At 43.4% G+C, this 23,993-nt stretch overlaps 3 protein-coding genes across 8 annotated transcripts in view; all 3 read right to left on the bottom strand.

Annotated features, from left to right (window-relative positions):
- The window catches only part of mark4b (MAP/microtubule affinity-regulating kinase 4b), a 61,375-nt gene extending 52,020 nt beyond the window's left edge, over nucleotides 1–9,355 (bottom strand). The window contains exon 1 of one of the 3 annotated variants that reach the window (XM_004569615.4): nucleotides 8,473–9,355. In XM_004569615.4, the coding sequence (XP_004569672.1) occupies nucleotides 8,473–8,514 (42 nt within the window). In that variant the 5' untranslated portion in view covers nucleotides 8,515–9,355. Of the gene's footprint in view, nucleotides 1–4,057; nucleotides 5,162–8,472 lie in introns of those variants that run through there. The other 2 variants (XM_004569617.6, XM_004569614.6) reach the window with 2 other exon arrangements.
- Nucleotides 9,356–11,909: 2,554 nt separating this feature from the next.
- Nucleotides 11,910–18,520, bottom strand: LOC101474649 (uncharacterized). Of its 3 annotated transcripts, none has more exons than XM_024804878.2 (8): nucleotides 18,157–18,520; nucleotides 17,343–17,441; nucleotides 17,060–17,261; nucleotides 16,724–16,794; nucleotides 16,402–16,524; nucleotides 15,710–15,989; nucleotides 14,492–15,237; nucleotides 11,910–13,493 (listed from the first exon to the last, which is right to left on the bottom strand). In XM_024804878.2, exons 1-8 carry the CDS (start codon nucleotides 18,322–18,324, stop codon nucleotides 13,227–13,229), a joined length of 1,956 nt encoding a protein of 651 aa, XP_024660646.2. In that variant the 5' UTR covers nucleotides 18,325–18,520; the 3' UTR covers nucleotides 11,910–13,226. The 3 variants fall into 3 exon arrangements, with proteins under 3 accessions (XP_024660646.2, XP_024660647.2, XP_024660648.2); XM_024804879.2 differs by having other exon boundaries at nucleotides 18,169–18,519; XM_024804880.2 differs by lacking the exon at nucleotides 18,157–18,520 and adding an exon at nucleotides 17,632–18,124.
- Nucleotides 18,521–18,970: 450 nt separating this feature from the next.
- Nucleotides 18,971–23,946, bottom strand: LOC112435890 (uncharacterized). 2 transcript variants are annotated; one of them, XM_024804875.2, is made up of 4 exons: nucleotides 23,740–23,946; nucleotides 22,678–23,185; nucleotides 21,758–21,832; nucleotides 18,971–20,694 (listed from the first exon to the last, which is right to left on the bottom strand). In XM_024804875.2, exons 1-4 carry the CDS (start codon nucleotides 23,866–23,868, stop codon nucleotides 19,220–19,222), a joined length of 2,187 nt encoding a protein of 728 aa, XP_024660643.2. In that variant the 5' UTR covers nucleotides 23,869–23,946; the 3' UTR covers nucleotides 18,971–19,219. The 2 variants fall into 2 exon arrangements, with proteins under 2 accessions (XP_024660643.2, XP_024660644.2); XM_024804876.2 differs by lacking the exon at nucleotides 23,740–23,946 and adding an exon at nucleotides 23,314–23,627.
- Between the last annotated feature and the right edge of the window lie 47 nt (nucleotides 23,947–23,993).

The raw sequence follows: 23,993 nt of genomic DNA, 5'->3' as shown, positions 1-23,993 counted from the left end.
CATTTTTGACAAGAGTAGACTGCATCAAGCATTTAACAGGCTCTATTATTAGTTTACTGCTCTGCTTCAGGAGAAATCGTTTTATGACTCTTGCAGTTATTAAAAAACAGGGGAAAGAATCCACCAGTGGCTCTCGCTTTTATTTGGTATCTCACAGTGTGGACAAAACAGATTCTCCTCAATGTGAAGACTGAGCTTCTTTAGTCTTAATCTTTATTGTAACACAAGCCTCGATCTAACTTTAATGTTTTTGAATTTTTATTATTTGGATGTGGTGTAAATGTCCAAACCAGCTACAACAGGTTTGCATAAAAGTCAAAGAAGATTCTGCCACCTCTAAAAGAACCTCAGCGTTCCAGCAAGCGGTATAAACAATAAACACCTAACTGCTACAATCCAGAATGAGTTGTGCAATAAATTATCGTAACCAGAGTGACCTAATGAATGAATGAATGAATGAAAGCTTTATTTGTCACAAGCAGTCGATCCCTTACAGCAGCGGTCCCCAACCCCCGGGCCTCGGACCGGTACCGGTCCGTGAGTCGTTTGGTACCGGGCCGCGAGAGTTGAGGCTCAGATGTGAAATGTATGGTTTTCAGGGTTTTTAAATCGGTTTTCAGCGTTATTTTGTTATCGTTTTATCGTTAACTCGGTTTTTTCACGTGTGTTATGATTAAATCTTCTTTTTTTGGTACCGGTACTAGTTTTATTTTGTTGTATTTATCCGCGACACCTTAAAGGCCGGTCGGTGAAAATATTGTCGGGCATAAACCGGTCCGTGGCGCCAAAAACGGTTGGGGACCGCTGCCTTACAGTGTCTGAAATGCTTCTGTTCAGAGAATGGTTTATCATTTTTAATCTTCTTCTAATTTTTAAACATTAGCAAGGAAGTATTTCTAGACACGTCTCGACACAAAAGTACTTTAAGATGGCAAGAACAGAGGAAGTGACATTTAAAAGCAACACTCCCTTGGTTCTACATTGCTACATCAGTGTTTCCCACTGACTGTACTTAGATAATTTAATATGCTATAAAATGATATATAAACTGGGGCAATAAATGATGGAGCACTAGTCAGCTGCTTCTCCAGTTAGTTTCTTATCCAGTCTATGGACTCAAAGTCCATGGTCCTGGACTGCTGCTTGCAATCGTGGTACTCTGTGAACTTAGTGTAGTGTACTATCTTTCTATATGGTGCAGGTTCCAGATTACTGCCGGCAGCTGCAATCCAAGACAATGGACTTCAAATCTGTCTGAGCAATGGATCGCACAGTAAAGACAGCTCAGAGCAACGACATCCTTACAAGCCACCCAGCAGGGAAAGACTAGACTGGAGACACTAGCAAGTTCAATTTAGCATCCTCTTTTAAAATAAGAGCAAGAGGACTGCATAATTATGAATCAATAACAGTGTTGTCTTGGATGGATTAAAAAAAATGCTACTAAAAATTAGGGCTACAACGATTCATCAACATACTCGATGACGCGGAAGCAGAATTTTATTGTCGATGCGTCATATACTATACCACATAAATGTGTTTTTGTAACTGTAATATACTGCAGGAAGCTATGGTGGCCATTATCGCCCTTATCGTCTGCCAAGAATGCGCTCAATACCAACGAAGAAGAAGATCTTGATGCATGCTCAATGATCCAGGTAAGGAAATCCCAAACAGTTAATTCTGTTCATCAGGACAGACAGTGCAAAGCAGAGACAGCACTACTGCAGTGCACAAGCATTTAAAAACGCCGCTGTTGTGCCAAAAAATGATCATCTGCTTAAAACTGATTTCCAATGTTTTTATGTGTCATGTCTTTACTTATATTGGTAAATAGGACTTTGGTGAACATGATTTACAAAGTGATTATATATAAAATGTAAAAATTACCTGTTTTCCAAGTATCTTATGACTTTATGTGTTATTGTACCTACATTCAAACCAATCCGGTTCTTTTTGGCCACATAAGACATCTTTTTAAACCTATTATTATATTTGTTGCAATTTCTGCGATCCTCTTGGTCAGATTACTCTTAAAAATATTTTTTTTAATGTCAATGAGACATTTTAACTGGATAAATAAAGGATATAAACGTCACTTTTGGGCTTCCACCTTTTGATAGGAATGCTGTTTGTGGCTCAAGATGACTTGATAGGTCATTTGACATTTGTTTCACAAATTATAGGCCAAAAAGTTATTTAGAGCAGTTTAAATACGGGCAGTTAATATTTGGCAAATACTAGAAATCAGTTTTTGGCAGAAAAATCTCTTTTTGGCAGCTAATGAGTGAAATGCGATTGTAAACCAATAAACAGAGATAGCTACACTGTCTCCTAGTTTGTTTGTTTAGTTTTTACACACATTAATACTATAGCAAACCTTTTCCACCTAACATTAAGTAGCTAATCTGTGGGGAGAGAGAGAGAGAACAGGGTGATATTCACAGGTGGGTAGACTTGGGGAGGTGAGGCACTGGGGCCTAGAACAGGTTTGCCCACAGGAAGAGGAGATAAGAGTTATTGAAATAATTGTTGACTAATCGAAGAAAAATTGGCAGATTAGCCGACTACCAAAATGATCTTTGGCTGCAGTCCTGCTAATAATGCACTTGTTGTCAATTCATAGAGGCACTGCATCTAAGTAAAGTCTAATTCGCCCATTGAATGCTCGAAGATTTGTACACCTTCACAGGAATGCTGTTTGTGAGCCTAACTTCAGGTCTTAAACTGCCTAGATTCCAGTATATCATTCTCCACCAACTTCAGCATCATATATTTCAGCTCCTTTCACTGGAATGAGTCTGATCCTCTGATATATCCTGAGTCAGTTAGGCTAAAGTTTGTCTATTATGTCTGAGTGTCCTGAGGATGGATGCTGTTAACGTTAACTTCCTTGGGATGTCAGTTGCTGTTTCACTAAGCAGGTTTCTCATCAGTAGCTACTGATACACGTCTGCAACCCTTCAAGTTTACATGTTTAAAAGCTGTCGTTTGTTAGCTACACTTCTAAAGGTCTTGCATTCTTATTGTTGTAGTGCAGCAGTCCAAATCTTCCACACGTTTGCAATAATTATTTATTACCAATACCTACAATCCCTCTGTGAAATGTGGGAAACATTGTGTATGCTTTATCATTCCTTGTTACTAAGGGCCACCACCGGCCTCGGGTCTGCACTTTGAGAACCCTGGATGCAGGAAAATTCAGTGAGAGACACTACTGGTATTGGAAATATTTGCACCTATCTAAACAAAAGATATCCAGGGCCTGAGGCAGTGACAGCATACACTTTAAATAACCTTAAAAAGCAGGAAAGGAAGTATTCAGTGTTTTGTTAGCTGCACTAAGAGGAAGTGGTCTTTGTTAGACCTTCACATCCAAAAAGAGAAGCTGCTTTGAGCTGGGTGCCCTTGAGACAGAGGTGGGGATATTCTGCACAGCTGCTCAACTGATGTCATAGGACATTAGAGAGGTTCACAGTAATTACAAGAATATTTACAAACACTAAAAATTGAATCAAGAACAACTCAAACACAGTCTGCCAAAATCCCACGCTGCCACAGACACAGAAGGCTATCAGCAGGATGGACCAGGCTAGCCTGACACAGCAGATTTTGCAATATTGAGCTGCCCACTGAGCTTTCTGTCGCGGTTTTATTAAAGTGGAAACTGGGCGGGCCAGACAGGGTGGAGGTGATGGAGTGGAGGTGAGGGTTGGCTGGGTGGTCTTGCATCAGATGCATTAATTATTGATCAGCTGAGAGCTGAGGGGGGGTAAACATGCGCAATGAAAACACCGGTGGAGGTGAAAGTCTAATCTTCATATCTCCATCCTGGACAGCATGTGTGTCCAACTGCACCCTGTCCCAAATGAGCTAGGGGAGATTAGCGCGTCTACGTCGCCTTGCTTGATTGCAGCTGCTCTTTGCACATGGCAGACTAATCTCTGGGCCCGCGGGCTGACGGGGGTTATTATGATCAGCTCCTTGAAAAGCATAATAAAAACCTAAGTGCAACCTCTCACAGACAGACGCCTATGGTTTTTAATTATCTACTTACATGGTCCGGGTTCCGCTCGTTCCCAGGCAGTGCTGTGCGTAAAGACATTTTTTGTCCCTGAGTGAGCTTCGCCGTCCAGGAGAGAAAAAAAAAGTCTGGGTTGTGTTCACACCGGGTGAAAAAAGAAAGAAAGAAAGAAATGCCACCCAGACTAGCCTGGCTGTATGTAGATAGAGGGGGAAAGGCTTCACTTCTCATAGAATCCTCATTGTCACAGTCCGTGAAGGCAGCACAGATCACCAAGACAGTGATCCAGCTTAAACTGATGCTTTAAAAAAAACTGAACCGGTTGGCTACATCCACTTCATGTCTTTATGGTGTGTCTGCCTCATCTGAAGAAGGAAAACCAACACTGAACCCCCCACTTAGCGCTTCGCTTTCCCCCAAATCCCCTCCCAGACGCTATCCTCTCATCTCTGTTGACACGCTGCTGGATAGTTAACAAAACAGCCCCTGTGGTCACCGGTTTACCTCCACCTGCATCGTCTTCTGCTGAGAAAGGAGGAAAGCGCGCACAGCCGGTGGAAAACACAGCAACCGATAGGGGCTGATAAGAGGAAACAGAGGCGAGGACTCAGTGTCCCTCTGGCCACCACGGTCTGAATTCAGAAGAAAAAAAAGCAGGGGACTTTGTGTGTTCCTGTTAGCTTGCTGAATAATTCTGGGGACAGTCCACGAAGACGCAGTCAGTTTAAAAGGAAGCAGGAACCGGCTGAGGCAGCACTTCTGGACGCCGGGAGACGTTCAGGGCCCGGTTAAATAAATCAATGTATTGACGAGAGCAGGCGGACGTGCAGCCTCCCAGTGTGTGAGTCCTATGGTTGGTTCTTCCTCTCTGTCCAGTCCGCCCTTGGCTCCTCTCCTCTTTGATTTGGTTAAAAGTGCTGCAGCGGTAATTGAAGAAGTCGCCGGCGTGTGAGGGCGAAGATACGTCTCCGCCGGGTCACGAACACACCATCTGTTTTTAAGAAAGACGAGAGAAGAGCGGACCTCTCCCCCAGTTCGCCTCCCGAAAAACAGTGACAAGAGAAAGAGTGGGGAACGTCAACGGTAGGCAGGGCTGCTGCCTTCCACGCACGCGCACACAGACACGCGCTATTCTCTCATCTGTCGAGCTGCCTTCAAGACCCCGCAAAAAAATCTGTCTTCCGGCAATCTATCAGAGCTCGGAAAATAAAGATACCCATGGTAAACTTTCCAGGATGAAGAAAAGCTATCAGCAGGATTTAAGAAAACAGCCGCTATGACTTTATGTCCCATACAGCTATATATTGTGTTAATAAAGGTTGATTAGAAAAGGCCTGAAAAGTGTCTTTTATCTGCATTTCTTGTAATGACCAGCAGGAGACAACCCTTACCTCAGTGAACTCTTTCCTGGTGCGTTTATGGGCTCCGTCGCTATTTTCATCTCATATTGCATAGAAAATTAAAAGGTTTGGCCATTCTGTGTTTCACATAGGCCCACGACTAACGACTCACTGATAGTGGAGTTTTACAATCAGGTTCACCACTCACATATCACATCCAGTTTCAAAACACTAAGATGGCAGTGGTGAAAATGCTTAGCTCTGGGCTTTATAAACCAGTGGGTGACTTCATAATGCGTAGATACATCCTTTATAGCGTCTTACAAAATGAAAAATAAATAAATAAAAGTTCCACCATTTAAGTTTGAAACAGAGCCACGCAAAACGTACGAGAAACTCTTAAAAGTAACTCGTGAGCTAAGAAATGACATCTTTAAGTATATATAATCTAAACCTTCAAAACAAAAGAGAAGTCAGAAAGAAATGTAAAAGTTATTTAAATTCTTTAAAGCAATATGATATGATAATAACTAATAAGTGTGAGGTGGGAAATTAAGCAGGTTTCTGGCTGAAAACCTCTCTTTGTTATGGAAGCAGCAGGCAAGACATGCGGTGTTTTAAATGAAACAAGTAAATTTTTAAAATCAATTCTAAAAAGAAAAAAAAAAGGAAAAAAAAGAAAGGGCAGCCATTGAAGAATAATTAAAACTGCTGATAACTGTGGAAGAGTCATTATCGGTACTTCTGCTCATTTATACTAGAACACGGTGCAGCGATTCAATCAGGCAAGTCATTATGAAAAAAGGCAGGGCTAAAAACTGAAAGTCAAAAGCACACCTGTGAAACACCGCCCCCTGGTGGTGGAAGATCGGGTTAAATTGTATAGATAGCATTTACAAAAAGTACCTTTAAAAATAACATTTATTAGATAACAAGTATATTTAAAGTAAGTTTTAACAAATTACACACAACATACAAAGGGCTGTTTTATGTGCATGGCCCACAGACACACTAACTAATGACTATAAATCAATAGTGAGTGAATTTGTTGCATTTCCAAGCCTTTCAATGTGAGGCACAGAAATGTGTGTTTGTTTGGCACAAGTGAGAGGACACTGGTGGATTTGTTGTTTTCTTGAATATCTAAATCTGCAGCCAGCCTCTGTGAGGCAGAGGGAAACACTTGAGAAAGGACTGTGAAAAATAAATAGGGATTAAGGCAAAGTTTAATCCCTCTAGCCTGTAGTTTTCCAAAAGCCAGAGCTTTGCAGAAACTGGACCCTAAATTTTGGGGACCATGTCGAGGATACGGCTCCTAAAAAGTCATTGAACCACATTATGGTGACTGACCTCTGATAAATTGAGGTCACCATCCTATACACTAGTCCTGACCTATTATGCCCCTTTCTGGCTGTAAATGAGAGCTCGAATAATACACCAGCCTTATTTCTGTGGTTGCTTGAAATTTGAAGACACTGATCATGCAGGCTGAAATATTTACCCAGATAAGTTAAGCTCTGTGTTTCATGTGCATGCAAAGCTAAAACAAAACACCACGTTTCCAACAGCATCAGAACACAACACCCTTCCCCCCCAGTGTGCATGAAGGCACAATTACTCCATTCATACAGACATGCTTGTGTGTGTGTGTGAGTGTGTGTGTGAGACAGAGAGAGCAGGCTAATATTACCAGAAATCTGTTTCTGCTTTTGCTGAAAATCACAAAGGAAGTAACATTTGTTGATAATTTAAAGTATGAATTAAACAGCAGGTCTGCTCATTGTTAAAAACAAGTAAAAAATAACAATCGAAAGGAACAGCTGCTGCACGTCTCCTGTTATATCTTTGCTGTTATTGATTAACAGACAAGAACTATTAGCAAATAAAACTGTTTCATACCTGAAAACATGCCCCCTTTAAGAGCTCATTGACAGATAATCAAAACCCCAGGAAATCAAATATTATCACTTTCTATGTTATCCTCTACATAATCAAGCTGCAGTGCACTACAGCATTATATTGATTCATTACTGGTTTTGAGGGCATTTTCTACCCCACAGTGGAGGCTTTGAATTGTACTGCAGACCTTTTATTGTCATCCCTATGATGTAAAAATGTCATATATGCACAAATAGTAGACAAAACTTTGAATGGGAGATCTGAGGAGTTTTTATGCTTAGAGCCAGAGGTAAGCACGCCAGGATGCCTCCAGTATAAACCAAAGCATCTAAACCTCTTGGCTCACACAGTCTTTAGAGGACATGACATGGTCATCGCCCAGCTCACTTCTGATCACACGTAGAGAGAGAAGCCCATCTTATGCTTCTCTACACTGAACCCCAATGATCACCAGTACACCGTTTTGTTTTGTTTTCAATTTAAATTCACATGTTTTATCTCGTATCATGCTGATTCAATCAAAGCGTCTTTACCTCCACTGTGAATCGTCTCTACCGCCGCAGTTATAATGAGGAAAGATTTGCAAAGAGAGGCATCTGCAGCAGAATTCAAACCCGACACTTTTATGGAAGCTTGCAAATTAAATATGAAAACAGATATATGCACCAAACAATATAATTCAGGATTTAATGAGCTCATCTGCCCAGGAGGGGGATGTGTGCAGTTTAAAGCCGGTTACTGCTGTTTGTTTTTGCTAAGCAGATTTATTGCTGCAGTGTGTTCACAGAAAGAGCCCAAACACCTTTTTTTCTAAAGCTAATGCAGACTAAGTCCTGCAGCAAAGCCTGCATTCATGAAGGTTGTAAAGTTCAGTTTTTGGTAAAGCCGTTTAAAGGAGTACTCTTTTCTCTCCTTTAACACTTTAATCTTTACTATGACCTTTGTGTTGTAGAGGGTGTGGATGGGATTGGACAGAGTATTATTTTTCTATTTTGATTTTATTTTTTTGCTGATGTTTGTACACTTTAATCAGGAGTTTTCTGAATAGTCTAATAGCAGCGCTGACTAAAGCTTGTAGTGTAATTTGTCATTCTTTTGAACACTCCATTAAACTACATTAGTTATTACTCTAATTTAAGACAGTTAAGACTATCTTTATCTCCCAAGGTGTCACGTGTTTACATTTTGAATTAGAAGCACAAACCTTACCTGGACTGATCTGGACCTGTTGGAGCGAACCCAGGGCCTCATCCTTCCTCAGCACTGCTCCTTCCTGGTTGAGACTGAGCGCTTCAGTGACCTGAGCCCCTGCAGACTGAGGGCCTGATACTGTAAGGGAAAGGTGAGCAGCACACAGGCACATTCACTGGCATCCCTCGGAGAACAGAGGCAGAGCTGCTGCTGCAACTGCACGCGAATCGATGCTGGAAAGAACAACCAGAGCAGCAGTCCGTATTTCCATGGAGAGCCTGTACTCAACGCAATGTCACAGAGTATACCGGCAGCATTAGTGTTACTGCTCGGTCAGCTGTGCATAAACCTATTAGAGCAAAAAAAAAAAAGACAAAAACAAAAGTGAATGTGGAATTGTCGATATATCTAATGGGCTACGGAAAAGGTGGCGGTGGTGGTGTGTGAATGTGTTTCTGTGTGGCGTGATGGGCTTGTTTGTGTGTGTGGATAACAGCTAGTGATTTGTGCTGCTCTGAGCGCGTCAGCAGGGATCAATACAGGCGGGGACTCATGCTCGCCCCGAGGGCATCAGAACTATCACAACATCACTCATAACCCAATTGTTTCTCAGTCTTTAACCTACTTCTTATCTTAATCCAAAAACCAGTAGATAACCCCCAAGATTTGGAGTCTAGGGTCTAAAGCAAGAAAAAAGACAGAAGGACAAGATAGAAGCACAGTTCTGCAGTCATACAGGCTTCTTTTTGATCCCAAAGGTTAAAGGTGAAATTTCTCATGTTTATATCATCATGGTACGATATCCTTTGAGGAGCACTTTGCAGGAATTCCTTCTGCAGGTGAAGATTTATGTGCTTCTTCTTTTTCTTCTTTCGGCTGCTTCCTTTAGGGCAGGGGTGGGCAACTCCAGGCCTCGAGGGTCTGGTGTCCCTGCAGGTTTTAGGAATTTTTGAACCAACACAGCTGATTTAAATGGCTAAATTAGCTCCTCAACATGTCCTGAAGTTCTCCAGAGGCCCGATAACGAACTAATCATGTGATTCAGGTGTGTTGACCCAAGGTGAGATCTAAAACCTGCAGGACACCGGCCCTCGAGGCCTGGAATTGCCCACCCCTGCTTTAGGGGTTGTCACAGTGGATTATCTATGAACCTCCTCTGAGGTCTTCCTCTTTTCCTCCTGCGATGCAGCTCCATCTTCAACATCCTTTTGTCCCATAAATCTCCAACCTTCCTCTGCACATGTCAAAACCATTTCAGCCTCACCTCTCTAACCTTGTCTCCAGCCTCTCAGCCTGAGCTGTCCCTCTGATGTACTCATTTCTAATCCCGTCCTGTTCACTCCCAATAAAACATTAGCATTTTCATCTGCAGCTCGACCTCCTGTTTTTTTGTCTCCAAATCACACATCATAGCAGGTCTCATTACCATCATCTCCTTCACTCTTGCTGCTATCCTTCTGTCACAAATCACCCCTGACACTCGTCTCCACCCACTTGATCACCTGTCTTGTGCATTGCTCATTGCTTTGTTGGTTGACTCCAGGTATTTAAACTCCTTTAACTTTCTACACTATCTGTGCTCCTTGCATCTCCAACTTCTTCTCAGTCACACATGTATTCTGTCCTGCTTCTACAGACTTTCATTTCTCCTCCCTTCAGAGCATACCTCCACCTCCCCAAACTCTCTTCCACCTGCTCCCTACTCTCACTAAAATGTGATCTGCAAACATCATAGTCAGGACTTTTCTAAGATTAAAAATCAATCAATCAATCAATCAAGTCCAAATTTATCTCTTTGAACTTTAAGGCAAAACAGTGTGGAGTTCTTTCTGCAAACCTAAGACTCATTTATACTAAGTACAAACATACACTTTTAAATTAGTGAAAACTGTTTCACTAAATTTGATTATTGTTTTAAAAGAACCCCTAAAATCCACATTGTAACATATAAAATGTATATCGTGTAATAACATGTATTATATAAGGTGTATATTATAATATAAATATTTGTTCCTGAGGTGTATTGACAGACTGTACAAAAAGAGAATATTAACAAATGATCAAAAATCAATATTTTAAAAACTGTGAAACTGGGAGGTGTGATTTCTCCCATGTGTGATATGAAAAATATTCAGCCTTCTTTAAATCAGCGTATAAACATTACTGAATAAAATATTTTCCTAAACCTGAAGGCGTTCAAAAAAAAGAAGAACCCCCCAAACATGAGAAGCAAAACAAACAGACTCTCCTTATCTCCTCTTTGGTAGGAAGCCAGCTGTAACAAGTTGTTTCTCTGCCAATCCCCCACACTTCCTCCCACGATACCCTGGACTGTAATCTGGAAGGGATTACAGCCAGTCTGACCTACTGTACAGCCCTGTGGCTGCTCAGGCAGTCGGTGCAGCACGGAGCTCATAGCCAGCTGCTAAATGTGCACACTGACGTCATTTACATGGATTTAAAAGGAGGTACCAATGAAACAATGAAAAGCAGCCACCAGGGAACAACACTGGTCTTTCTCAGTAAATTCACAGAAAGAGCAGTTTTTAACAAGCAGTCACGACAGGCTGAATGTTCTTGTCTGTGAAAAACCCCAAACAAACCCTGATGATGTAGCTAATGAAGCCCGCTTTCTGCTTTCCCAGAGGGTTAAACAGTTCAAATGTGTTGTGTAGTCTTTGTTTGCAATTAAACCTAAAAGCTAGAGATGAAATGCTGGAAACGTAAGGAAGAATTAAACAGAAAGACACCTCTTCACTCATTTAGGAAAATAACTGAAAATAAAGTTCCCCTCAAAAAGGCGAAAGAGAACTGAAAAGGAACTTTGGACCTACTCTGTAACACTGAGGAGAAATGAGTGCCATCCAAGAAGCTCCATAGATTTATCTGGACTATAATATTAGTTTGTAGCGCCACCTCTTGGCAAAGAGGTGAACATAACAACAACAAAGCCAAACATCTTGAGGATGGTGCAGTTTGCAGCTTTCTTCTAAGTCTCATTGCTCTGTGACGTCCTGCCAGGATAGACAGTAAAAAAAAAAAAATTAAATCTATTCATGAACAGATTAGATGACAGCACAGTTATAGTAAGGCCCAGCAGAGCAACGTGAACATCGGCTTAAATTACTAAATATTGTAATTATTTGTGGGATACCACATCAGCTACACACAAATCTATTCATGAACAGTTAAACTGGATCAGTGGGGGATTATTAATTAATATGACTTAAGACTAAGAGAAACAGTTTTGAATTGATCTCAGATCTGTTTTGGTTTAAGAAACATTTCTTCTGAAAATTATTATATATAATTATTTTCTTTGCATTTCCGCTCTTGACTTGAAAGTATTCTTGTTCAAAGGCAACAGAAACTTTAAATTGAATACCTCTTTCAGTAAGGATGTGAAGGCGACGCATGTGTTCCTGTAAAACTGTTTTTTCTGATCAAAAACAAACATATTTCAAGCTCTTTAATCATTAAGAAAGACAAAAAGGAAGCATGTTTACATTTCACTGTTTTATGAATTGAACTCAGTTACAAGGTTGAGTGAATATCATCTCCACAAGAGAAGTTACAAATAAAGTATTTTCACAAAATAATACTTTCAGTCTGTTATGTTCTCAGCACACCGGTTCTTTGTATGCATACAAGGCATTTACGTAGTAACGGTCATCATGTGAGATGATGTTAAAAGAGAAAAAGACAGAAAAGCACTCTTTGAGTTGCACCGTTATAAATATCAGCCGCACAACGAGATCAGACGTCCCATTTTTACACATTATACAGCCCAGATGAGGAATATAATGTAACAGCTGCCCACAGATTACCGCTATACCGAGCACAGCATTTTTTCTAACAGGCCACAGAGTCAAACTGAATGCCTTTAGGCTTTCCATGTATATGTGCGGAAGGACGGGAAGACCTCAAACAGAGCCACAGCGCCAAATATCAATGACTTGCGATCCTATTTCGACAGAACTGTAACTGTGGAAAGTAAAACCGTTCATGCTACCTCTGAAAGCACGAGCACGTGTTGCTCATGCATAGTGAAACTTGCTTGCTTTCACACGTGTGAAAAGGAGCTGTGGTGGTGCTGCACGTGATGCAATGTAAACACAGCCCATCCTCATCGCGAGCACTATCGGTGAGTTGGTACAAATTCACGTTTCAATACAAAATGTGTTCGCTAGGTAAGAAAAGCCAAACTTCAGTCTCCCTGGCAAAGAGCTTTAAATGTTACACTGAGCTGAAGCATCTGGCCCGTCCATCTGCGAGTGAGTCGCGATAACAAGAAATCATTACCAAAGGGCAAAATGCTGCAAAATGCTGCAAAATGCCTCGTCTTTAATAAGGATCAGCTGTTTCTGTGGCTCGTTAATACCAACTGTGGTGGTAAAAATCTGCTTTTGGCTTTTCAGTTACATCACGCTGACAAAAGGCAAGAAGCTGAAGATCATTTCGACCCAGGCTTTTCTTAGTTCAGTGATAAATGCACTCACATCAGGAGCTAAAACTCTCTCTGTCCGTTCAGTTTTAACGTTGGAAATGCAATTTGTCAGCTATTCTCACAGACAGATGCTGTAACACTCTTCACATTGTTTTTCCACCATTACAAATTCCACGCCGTATCTACCTGCATCACTTTCTTGGCAGTGACAGAAGAAATCTGGGAAAGCCAGCTTTACAATCACCAAAATCGCTTTCAGTGTTAACTCGGTCCCAGCTAACCTGACTGCAGATTACAGGAGCTGACATCGCCTCACAGATTAGCTTCAGACATAGAAGCACTTGTGGTCTTTCAGGTTCCTCAGGTAGGAGAAACTCTTGCCGCACTTGTCGCACATGAACTGCTTCTCCCCGGTGTGAATCTGCTGGTGCGCCTTCAGGCTGTTGCCCTGGTTGAAGCTCCGCCCACACGTGTCACAGCTGAACGGCTTCTCCCCCGTGTGGATGCGCTGGTGTCGGTTCAAGTTGCCGGTGTTGCTAAAGCATTTCCCGCAGGTGTCGCAGCTGAAAGGTTTCTCTCCTGTGTGGACCACCTTTGGCAGAGAACATTGAAACAACATGTTTAAATCTTTACTAAATTACCCACAAGGTTCTTTCCACTGCAGCAGACGTGTTCAGCTACAGCTGCTGCAGAAGGTGGAACTGCAACACATCTACACAAAGTGTACTCATAAACATACACATGAAGTTAATCTCAGACCAGGTTGGTATTGCTTAATTCTAACAATCATCTGTCACTTTACGGGGTTACTCAGGGTGTAGCATTTCAATCTGGGCCTCTAACCACACCTTGATTACTGGACCACAAAGCAAAGAGTTATTTTTTATCTCCATCATAACTAATGAATAATGAGCTTCATTATTCTGATGCAGCTGCAGTTCACCCTCGGCTCAAGTATGGGACAAACCATAATCCCAATTATACTTATAACTACTGCAATCTCAATTATTTAACAGCAAATGCACATTTAATGAACTCTGAAAAGCAAAGGGAGAAGGGAAAAATAAGGTTGGCGCGGGTGAAGTTGTCTGGTGGGGACTTAGACCCAGAAGAGTGGTTGTTTTCATCCACAGAACCCATCTCGCAAGGGGCAACCACTGGTCCCTGCCAGCCTGAGATACCACACAATAACGGAAGCAGCAAACCTGCACCTCAGGAGACTGGCACGTTAGCTACGACGAGTCATGGAAAGCCGTTAGTTAACTAGTGCCTTGGATCTGCTGTGCCGAAAGCAGACCATATCAGAGATGTTTAAAAGCAGCTGTTAATGATAGCTCTGCTTGGAGAGCAGATTTTTTTTGCAAAAATTAATGCAAAAAAGTAATCACTATATCCTGATCACAGAGTTTTTATAACAGCTGGAAGCCAAAATCATCAAGCACTACTCTCTATCTGAACACTCTTTGCAGCTTAAAGGGCTGGAGTCTGGGTTTCAGACACGCTGACAGATTGCTAAGGTGTCCGTCCTAATGTTGAGGACTTATTTGCATGAATGAGTTTCACCTTGTGCAACAAGCAGCAAAAACCCACCTGATGGGACTTAAGGCTGCTTTGCTGTGTAAACATGCGACCGCAGATGTCGCAGGAGAACGGCTTCTCCCCGCTGTGCGTTTTCAGGTGAATCTTCAGGTAACTGGACGACTTGAAACTCTTGCCGCAGAGCCCGCAGCTGTGAGGCCGGTCCACCGTGTGATGCTGCTGGTGCGAGCGCAGTTCGGTGATGGAGCTGAGCCGCTGGCCGCAGAGCACGCAGGTGCACGGAATAGTCGCCGCGTGCGTCTGGAGGTGTTTGCGCAGCGAGTCGACGCAGGCCACCGTGGTGCCGCACGCGACGCAGGCGAGCGACTTCTCGTCCACGTGAGAGGTCTTCTGGTGCATCTTCAGCGCGCTCTTCTGGATGAAGCGCTTGCCGCAGGTGTCGCAGCTGAAGGGGCGCTCGCCGGTGTGAATCCGCTGGTGGCCTTTCAGAGTGTCGGCCTGGTTGAAGCTTTTGCCGCAAGTCTCGCACCTGAACGGCTTTTCGCCCGTGTGTATGCGCAGGTGGCGCTGCAGGTTTCCTTGTATTGTGAAACGTTTGTTGCAGTACTGGCAGTTATAGGCACGCTCCCCAGTGTGGACCATCTGGTGCATCTTCAGGCCGTGCGCCCGGTAAAAGCTCTTACCGCACTGCTCGCAGCGATATGGCCGCACGTCAGCGTGGAGACGCTGATGGTTTCTCAGGAGCTGCTTCAGGGTGAAACCTTTCCCACAAACATCACAGGTGTGTGGCCTCTCACCTGTATGCAGAAAAGCAAAAACACGCTCACCAACAAACAACGATGAGTAAATTCTGATGTAATTTAAGCAGATTAACCGAATAAGTCTCATTATTCTCATCAGTGTAAAGAAACAATTTTCCAAAAACAGTCACGTGCTTTACATGAGGCATGACCAAACATTTCTGGGAGTCCACAAAAATCAACAGACTGATTTAAATTAGCTGTCTAGCCTAGCAACTCCAGTTAAATGTCGGCTGTCTTGTTGTCTCCCTAAGATTTTCTTGATTTTGTAAACTAGCCAATATTAGTTTAACTTAACTTTACCAATACATAATTTCACCAAGAAATAAGAGTGTGTTAGTGATGGACGTCAGTCAGCTTGTGGATTCTTCCTGCTCCAAGTTCATCAACAAACCTGCCTTCACGGTGTGCACGGGTACATCGTACAGACTGTGCCTGCTTTAGTATGAAGGATAAAGCTGGAGCTCACCTGTGTGCAGTAACATGTGAGCACTGAGGCTTCGCTGGAACGCAAAGCCTCGGCCACACTGAGAACACTGGAAGGGCTTTTCCGCGCTCGCCCCGTGGACGGCCTGGTGGGCTTTGAGCTGCAGCAGCTTGGTGAAGGTTTTCCGGCAGTGTTTGCAGCTCAGAGGCTGCTCCTTCTGACTCTCCTTCTTTGCTTGAGCTTGGTGGGACTTTCCCTTTGCAACACGCTTGGATCTGGTGGTGTATCCTGGGTCAGCATCATCTGGATCGTCTGGTTCCGCCTGCCAGAGAAGAAAAGGGATGATTAAATGTTTATTCGTTTAAACGTTGTTGATTGTCAGGTTTAGCTCATCAAATGTTACCTTAGCTCATTTAATTTTATGGGCGATGAATATTGCAGTGAATAAACTAATTGTTTCCAGTGCTTGAAAGGTTTCTGGGTATCATAAATTCTTATTTAAATAAAAGGGTGTTAGTATAAGTGAAGAAATATGCCAAAAAACCCAACTCTGTCTAAAATGTTCATCAGCTGACATTAAATTGGACTTATCTCTTAATACAGTACAACAAAATAAAAACTTGTATCTAAAAGCATATATAAAAGTTATTTTTAAAAGCACATGCAATGAAATAATATAGCTGCAAGGTGAAAAAAGAAACAAGTTAATATAAAAACATATTAATGAAGCCAACCTGGTAGTCAGGGTCGTCCTCATCCTGCCAAAACTCATCTCTGTACTGACCAGAGTCAGACGACATCCGGTCGGCTGAGCACTCAAACCCTTCTTCTTTTATTATAACAGGCTGGATGCTGTCCTGACCAGAAGAAAGGATGAGGACAAATTTAGGTTGGCAGGATCCCTCCACACAGGATGTTCAGCTCTGCTTTATTTTTAAGTTGGTCAGATTTTCTGACTAATCTATGCAATTTGGAAACAGTGAATAAACATGTTCAAGTGATGCGAAGATGAGAAACAGAAATGGGAAGAAGAGGCGGGACAACGCAAGACTTTACATCATATGTTCTGCCTTTCCACAGATGAATTATGGGCGATCTCTTCACTCCGGCGTCCCTGCTAACCACACCTACACAGAACAAAAGACAAACATCAGAACCGGTTTGTGGTCACCTCTGCTTCGTCAAATACAACAGGGACAGAGTGGAGACGGCAAGAGAAATGACATCAGGGGGAAAAGGTTAAAAATATTTTCCTTTCAGTCATGAAATTTGAGTTTTAAAACAACACCACAGCTGATTTTGACTTGATGCAGTTTGATTTAAAATATTTTTCTCTAAAAACTTGTGGAATACAAAAGCTAACTAATGTGTTTAAAAGGAAGAACTCCTCACTTCTGCGACTCTTCCTCCCTGAGCGTTGCTCAAGCTGAACAACCTCAACGTCCACCCTCCCCTCCTTTTGCCCGCTGCCTCCCTCCGTCAGCTCCTCCACGTCCTTCTGACGTCCGCTGCCCTCGAGCGCCAGCTTCAACGCCGTCTCCGCGACCTCCAGTCTCCTCTTCAGGTCCTCGATCTCTGCCACACCCTGCGTCACCTACAAAACAAGGACTACTTTAGGATTTCTTGCTGGACTGTTAGTGGGTGGATGAATTAATAAAGCACAAAGGTCGTGTACTTCTAGCCGCAGCACAGAGGAACATTCATGGAAGAGCTGGCAGATCTTCTCCACAGCTTCTTGAGCCAGAGACGACATGAAGACGCTCAACTGGATCACCTGATGGGAAGAACACAGGCCACTGTCAAATAATGAACCTGATTTAAACTCATTCTGGAAGGTATATTAAATATTCCAAGTTGAAAGATAATCAGAAAATCTGAGACAGCGTTGTTCAGTAATGTAATGAAGTGAAGAGGACATTGCACTTTGTCACGCTGCAAGATGGTAAAACTTTTCCTGTCCTGACCTGAAAAAGCAGGTCTAACACTGATGTGATATATTGATCAGCCAATCAGATCCCGGGATCACAAGTATACAAGGAAAACCCCAAAACCGCACAACAGGGTAACACTATGTGGCAGTCATTATGATCACAGAAGAGTGTGTTATTGATCAGATATCAGCTGATAGATCGATCCTGCGCTCTGTGGAAACCTGTAGCTGAGGCGCTTCTAGACATACACTAGATAGATAAGCCCGGGCCTGCTGCCCAACCCAAAATGGCGCCCAGAGGTGGATTCTCCCAGACTTCGTGCACCAGCCCCTCATATTTACGCGAAGTTTAGCCTAAACACATGCTCCATACAGCAGGACAGCGCGGCACCCTGCTGCCATTTCGCAGCTAACCGGAGCTAACTGCTAGCTCTTCTATTTCTATGCTCGGCCGGTTGTCTGGACGACAGTTGGAGGAAGCGTCGGCTCGGGAGAAACCGGGACCAATGCGGGGACCAGAACCGGCCCGGATACCTGACGACCGTAAACCACCTTGTACCTTATCCTGTACCTTATCCTCCGGGGACCCGTGCGTGTCTTCGGCCACACACGATGTCTCTTGTGGACGCGGAGGATCCGAGGCGCCGATAACTTTGTTCATCTCTGACACCGCCGCGTTCACCATTATCTCCAAAATGGCGCAAACCTGCGGCTCCAGGTCCGCCATGCTGACTGATTGTGATGTTTATTTCGCATCTACAAATGCGTCATAAAACTTCTGCGCTGCCGCACTGTTGTTGTTATGGTGAAAAAAAACTCATGCCGATCATTCACAACACGAAGCCAAGTACTGTTTCCTAGTTCATACTTTTCAGAATAAAATCACACGTTTCTAATTTGTCTTTTCAGTTTAAATGCTAATGACTGTATATCATTTATCTTATATTGTCAGCTTTAACTGCATTAACTTGCAAGAAACGTGCCACACTAATTTTGTTTGTTTGAATTGTGTTATTTGGATAAAAAAAAAAAGTAACAAAAATGTATCCATCCTATTTGTTCAATATACCGTATACCATGTTTGATTCTATTGCGAAAAGCCCTAACGGAAACGGTATAGCATCGAGTTTACGTTGAACCTCCCTCCAGTGGTCAAAGTGAGTAACTACAACACTTACAATTCCACGATCAGCAGAGACGTTAAAACGTTAAAATTACCCTTTAACAGTCAGAGTATTCACAGTCTGAAGTTAACAGAGTTGTAAACATTTATATAATTCCATGTTATCAAGCTATATTAAGCAAACACGGGTAAGAGGCGGTGGTATGTGCTTCTGATCACACTGTTTTTAATTTCAAAATTTAAAAAAAAAGTCAATTGAGAGATTTTTGTTGTCTTGACCATTTTATTCAATACTGTAGGAAAACAGACTTTAAACCAGGTGAAAATATAAATATATAATGTATAAATACAAAAAGACTGCCAACTATATCACAATCACTGGAAGGCAAAATGGAAGAAAATACAAATCTGAATAATGGCCCAGCCTTGAGCAACGCTCCCAGAATGCATCACTCATCTGGCTCTGTGGACAATGACTGGTTTGCTCGAGTCGACGCCATCAGGACGCTGTGAGTGCGTCCCCCAAAATTTTCTGGAATTTCTCGCTGCAGTTGTGTTTCTTCAGGAGCCTTGAGTCTGAGAATCCAAGTCCACAGCTGCTGCAGGAGTACGGTCTTTCCCCCGTGTGGGTCTGCATGTGAAACTTGACGTGCCCGAGCTGCCTGAACCTCACGCCGCAGACCTCGCACTCATACGGCTTCTCTCCGGTGTGGATCAGCTGATGTCTCTGGTAGTTCGTGTACATGCGGAAGGCCTTGCCGCATTGCTCGCATTTGTGCGGCTTTTCTCCAGAGTGCTGCAGCTTATGGATCTTGAGCGCCTGACGGATGATGAACCTCTTCCCGCACACGTCACACCCGAAGGGCTTCTCTCCCGAGTGGACCCGCTGGTGGTAGTCATAGGTGGCTTTGTAGAAGAAAGACTTCCCGCACGGGTCGCAGCGGTACTGCATGTGACCCGTGTGAATGAGCTCGTGTTTCTTCAGGGAACACGCAGTGTCGAAGCCCTTGTGACAGGTGCCGCAGCTGAACGGCGTCACGTCCACTATCGTCCTGTCCTGCCGGTAGATTACTCTGCGCCTGCCCTGCTCCCGCTCCCGTCTCCTCATGACCTGCCCGTGCTTCTCGTCATGAGTTACGCTCTGGTGTCTCCTCAGGTGGCAGTTGTACAGAAACGTCTTCCCACACAGGTCGCACATGTACGGCTTTGAAGCGCCGTGAAGGAGCATGTGTGCTTTCAGCTTGTTGGCCTGAATGAAACCCTTCCCGCACACCTTACATTTGAACGGCCTCTCGCCCGTGTGGATGTGCATGTGTCTCTTCAGGTTCTGAGGCAGGGTGAAGCCAGCACCGCACGTCTCACAGGTAAACATCTTCCCTCTGTGGACCGCCTGGTGCGTCCTGAGCGATCGTCTCTTTATAAAAACCTTGCCGCACACCGTGCATTTGTACGGGTGCTCTCCAGTGTGGATGCTTCTGTGACACTGAAGGGTGAAGGCGTATTTGAAGCTCTCTCCACACTCGGAGCATTTGTGCGGCTTCTCAGCCGTGTGCACGAGCTGGTGGGACTTTAGGCTGTATTTGGTCTTGAAGCCCTTCCCGCAGGTGGAGCAGGCGAACGGCCTTTCATCCGTGTGCACCACCTGATGCGTCTTCAGCCCCATTTTTGTTTTGAACTTCTTCTGGCAGAGCTCGCACTCGTAGCTGGCATACTTCTTCTCTTCGTGTCGCAGCAGGTGGTACTCAAAAGTCGCTGCGTTCCTGAACTTTCTCGGGCACTGGTCGCAGGTAAAAGGCCGCTGCTCTTTGTGGATGTTCATGTGCTTCATCAGGTGGAAGAGTCGGTTAAAAGTCTTGTTACAGATGTCACACACAAACACTCTGCCTTTCTTCAAAACCTCTGCTTCCAGACGCTTTTGGCTCTCGGTGTATTCGGGCTCCGCTGAGTCCGCGCAGGTACAATCTGCTGTGGCGTCTAAACAAAAGGAAAGATCGAAGTTCACACATATGATGCAGGAGAAGAAGCTCATTTATCATCACTTCTTACTGTGAAATCATCACGGCCAAACATTCGTGATTGATTTGTTAGCTAATGAGCAGACTCTGTATAATCCTCCTGTCTGACGGCAATATGTCTGTGAAGGTTCTCAGTCATCCAGGTCATCGTAGTCTAAGGAGCTTGGAAAGAAAAGCGTCTGGACTTCTTTAAGTTGCTTGAAGACGTTTCACCTCTCATCCGAGAAGCTTCTTCAGTTCTAGGGTCAAATGGTGGAGACGCTTTTCTTTCCAAGCTCCTTAGGCCTCCCGTCTGACTTTAATAATGAGAATAATTTACAAAGTTACCTTCATTTTCTGACCACCTGAAGCTCATAAACGAGGACTTCACTAAAGTCTTTACAGATGTCACAGAGCGGGAAACCCAAGTTTTCCCATTAAGACTAAGTTTTAGCAGCTTGCACACTGGCTTTACTTTTAAGACCCAAAGGCTAATTTAATGCTGTCTAAGGTTAGGATGCCCAGCCCCACAGCATTACAAGTCATCCATCCAGCCATCTAACCATCTTCTACCACCTATCTGGGTGGTAGATAAGCCCAACGATATCCTGTCAGTATCTCCTGACATCATGCACATGCTCCTTTGCTCAGGAGTTGATGTTCCAGGTGCCACAAGGTGATTTTGGAAGCCAGGGATCAGAGAGCCATAACCTCCACCTCCACCCAATCCACAAATCACCAGACCCTACAACCCTTCCTGTCGGCCCCATGGGCTAAAACCAGACCCCTCTACCCCACAAAGGCTCGTGGGTAGGACCACAGTAAACAGGTCCCATGCAGGGTACGCTGGACCTTTTTATACTCAGCACAGGGGATGTCTGAAGATCTGATCTGAACTGCTCTTAGTGTGAACGCTCACCCACGACCAATTTGTCATGTTTCTGGTTATTTTCTAATTTAAAATCTGAAATCACACATTATCGGAGTCTTTGTTAGTTTGTTTTACTGAAAATAATTTCTATATTAACCATTTAAGTTCTCACCCGGTCCATTGCCTGGTAAAGAAACTGCTTCCATCAGCTCCTCCATCGCCTCTCCACCTTCTGAACCTGAAGAATCTATACAGAATGAAAACAAAGACAGATTAACCATGGCTGAAATCAGCTGCAGGTTGAAAATTTGTTTTCCTTTCAAACTGAATTTGTGCAGGAAGCCCGTCTAGCTGGGAGCTGACGAGAGTTGTAAGATTTTCAGGGCTCGTATTTACACCTTGAACCAGGATTTGGCACAACAGGCGGCTCAATGTATCTCATCAACAAATGTATCCACCGATCAGCTTTCAGAATGTCAACTGTGAAACAAACTGTCTATTAGCAGGCAATTTCTTTCTTGCTTCACTACCATGTTTTCAAAATAAAATAACAAGGCTTTTCTTGGTGCAGTGGAAAGCAGGAAGTCTGCGGCAATGGTGCAGGACTCCACAGTGCAAGCATTTCACAGGGATTTGTGACTAAAATAGATGTGTGTATACTGGGAAAAGCATTCAGGACCACTTAAAGCTGTGATGAGACAGTGAAGCCTTTTATTGAAAGGACAGCAGCAGCACTTGTTACTGTAATCAACATCAATAAGACTACTTTATCAACGCACCTGTTCAGCAAGTTAAAGGCAAAGCTCCAATCCACCACTGGTCTGTGTCACACAGTGACAAAGCTACAAAATAACAAACAAATATAAAAAATAAAAGCTATCTGATTGGAGATAATGTCCCAACTTACTTTGCTAGGATATTTAAATTTGGGAGATTTTTTATGACCCTTGCTGCAGGCTGAAAACCGCTCTGTGTTTCTAGGAGAGACACCTGCAGCATGCAGGGTGAGTCTGAAGAGCAATATGGGATGTACCACTGAAAAAAAGAAATAACCCATATTTTCATCATCTGGGACCTTTCATGGAAACTTACCAGCATCGTGTCCACCATCCACTTCAGCAGCAGGAGATGATGTGGAGACGCTCTGCACAGCAGCATCAGATGTCTGGTTGACTCTTTGCACTCGTGCAGCAGCAGCAGGAGGTGGTGGTCCTGTGAAACCCTGCACCCCTGGAGGAGCTGCAGAAGCAGGAGGACATATATGACCGACTCTTTGAATTCCAGCAGGAGCTGGTGAAGAACCACTGCCTCCCTCTGCTACTTTATCTGTCCTTATGTTTAACTTCCCCAGTGGCTTCAGGGTAAAGACCTGCCCGCTCTGCTTAAACAGGACTGGGCAGCCATTCAGGACGTTCTCTCTCCACACTCTGGCATTTTCAAAGCTTTCAGTCACGGTCTTTAGCTCACTCTCCAGCTGTCCCACTTTGGCCTTCAGAGTCCTGTTTTCAGCGAGCAGCAGCAAAGACACCTGGGAGAAAACGGTGCTGATCTTTCTTGTTGCCTCACATGCTAACATCTCCAGAGTGCTGTCAAAATCCAGCTGTGAGGATTAAAACAGAGGAAACAAAGTTTATTTAGGAACTAAACCAAAGCACATGTTATCAGTGTAAACACAACATCAGTAGAGCTTGTATGAAGCGTTATGATAAAAACCATAATCACAATTACTTCACTACTTATCCCTGACTGCGTGATAAGTAAATCTTGAAAGAAAAGCGAGAATTATCGCAGCACATCACTGTTTAATCACTACAATCTTGTTTTAAAAACTGCCGGAAGTTAAAGCTAACTGCGCAGCCCTGGAAATATTTGAACAAAGTAAACGCAAAGATTTAAACCTAGTACTATAATCCGGCTCCTGTAATCTTACGATAACATTCACTTTATTTAAAAAAAAACAAAACAAAACAAAAACAACTTTGAGGGCTTTTTTTTAGCTAGCTTCAGCTTGACGAACGTCCGCCATCTTTGTTTTGCTTGGCGTCGTTGCCCTTCGTGATTTTACTCCATCCGTCCACACTCACCCGAGCACAGCGTCTCTGGCGTTTTTAGCGTATCTGGTGTGCGTTGATAATAAACTAACCGCTGACTTACCTTACGGTTCATAGTCTGTTCCTCTGCGTCATTTTCTACTTTGGAATTTCCAATAACATCGACAGCGACCCGGATAACAGTCTCCATGATACACTTTGTTTCTGAATAAAACACCAAGTTTTCTGACATTTTCCCTCTGAGGATAAAAACTGTTCGCTACAAGCGCAGAGAACTTGCCTCTGTGTTAGCCCCATTCATTCAGGAAATGGAAGTAGTGCAACTGTAGAAATTTCAAAATAAAACTCATACAAAGC

Source organism: Maylandia zebra, linkage group LG14 (genome assembly GCF_041146795.1).
Source record: "Maylandia zebra isolate NMK-2024a linkage group LG14, Mzebra_GT3a, whole genome shotgun sequence".
NCBI classification, from domain to species: Eukaryota; Metazoa; Chordata; class Actinopteri; order Cichliformes; family Cichlidae; genus Maylandia; species Maylandia zebra.
The sequence above is the reverse complement of the archived record's forward strand: the minus strand, read 5'-3'. Positions and strand labels throughout refer to the sequence as shown.

Excerpts from the sequence above, each read along its gene's own strand:
- LOC112435890 (XM_024804875.2), bottom strand. The coding sequence starts at position 23,868 with ATGTCAGAAAACTTGGTGTTTTATTCAGAAACAAAGTGTATCATGGAG. Across the intron at positions 23,186-23,739 it reads AACAGACTATGAACCGTAAG|CTGGATTTTGACAGCACTCT; the intron begins GTAAGTCAGCGG and ends TAATCCTCACAG. Across the intron at positions 21,833-22,677 it reads GGATGGTGGACACGATGCTG|ATTCTTCAGGTTCAGAAGGT; the intron begins GTAAGTTTCCAT and ends CATTCTGTATAG.
- LOC101474649 (XM_024804878.2), bottom strand. The coding sequence starts at position 18,324 with ATGGCGGACCTGGAGCCGCAGGTTTGCGCCATTTTGGAGATAATGGTG. Across the intron at positions 17,262-17,342 it reads CCTCTGTGCTGCGGCTAGAA|GTGACGCAGGGTGTGGCAGA; the intron begins GTACACGACCTT and ends CTTGTTTTGTAG. Across the intron at positions 15,990-16,401 it reads AGGACGACCCTGACTACCAG|GCGGAACCAGACGATCCAGA; the intron begins GTTGGCTTCATT and ends CTTCTCTGGCAG.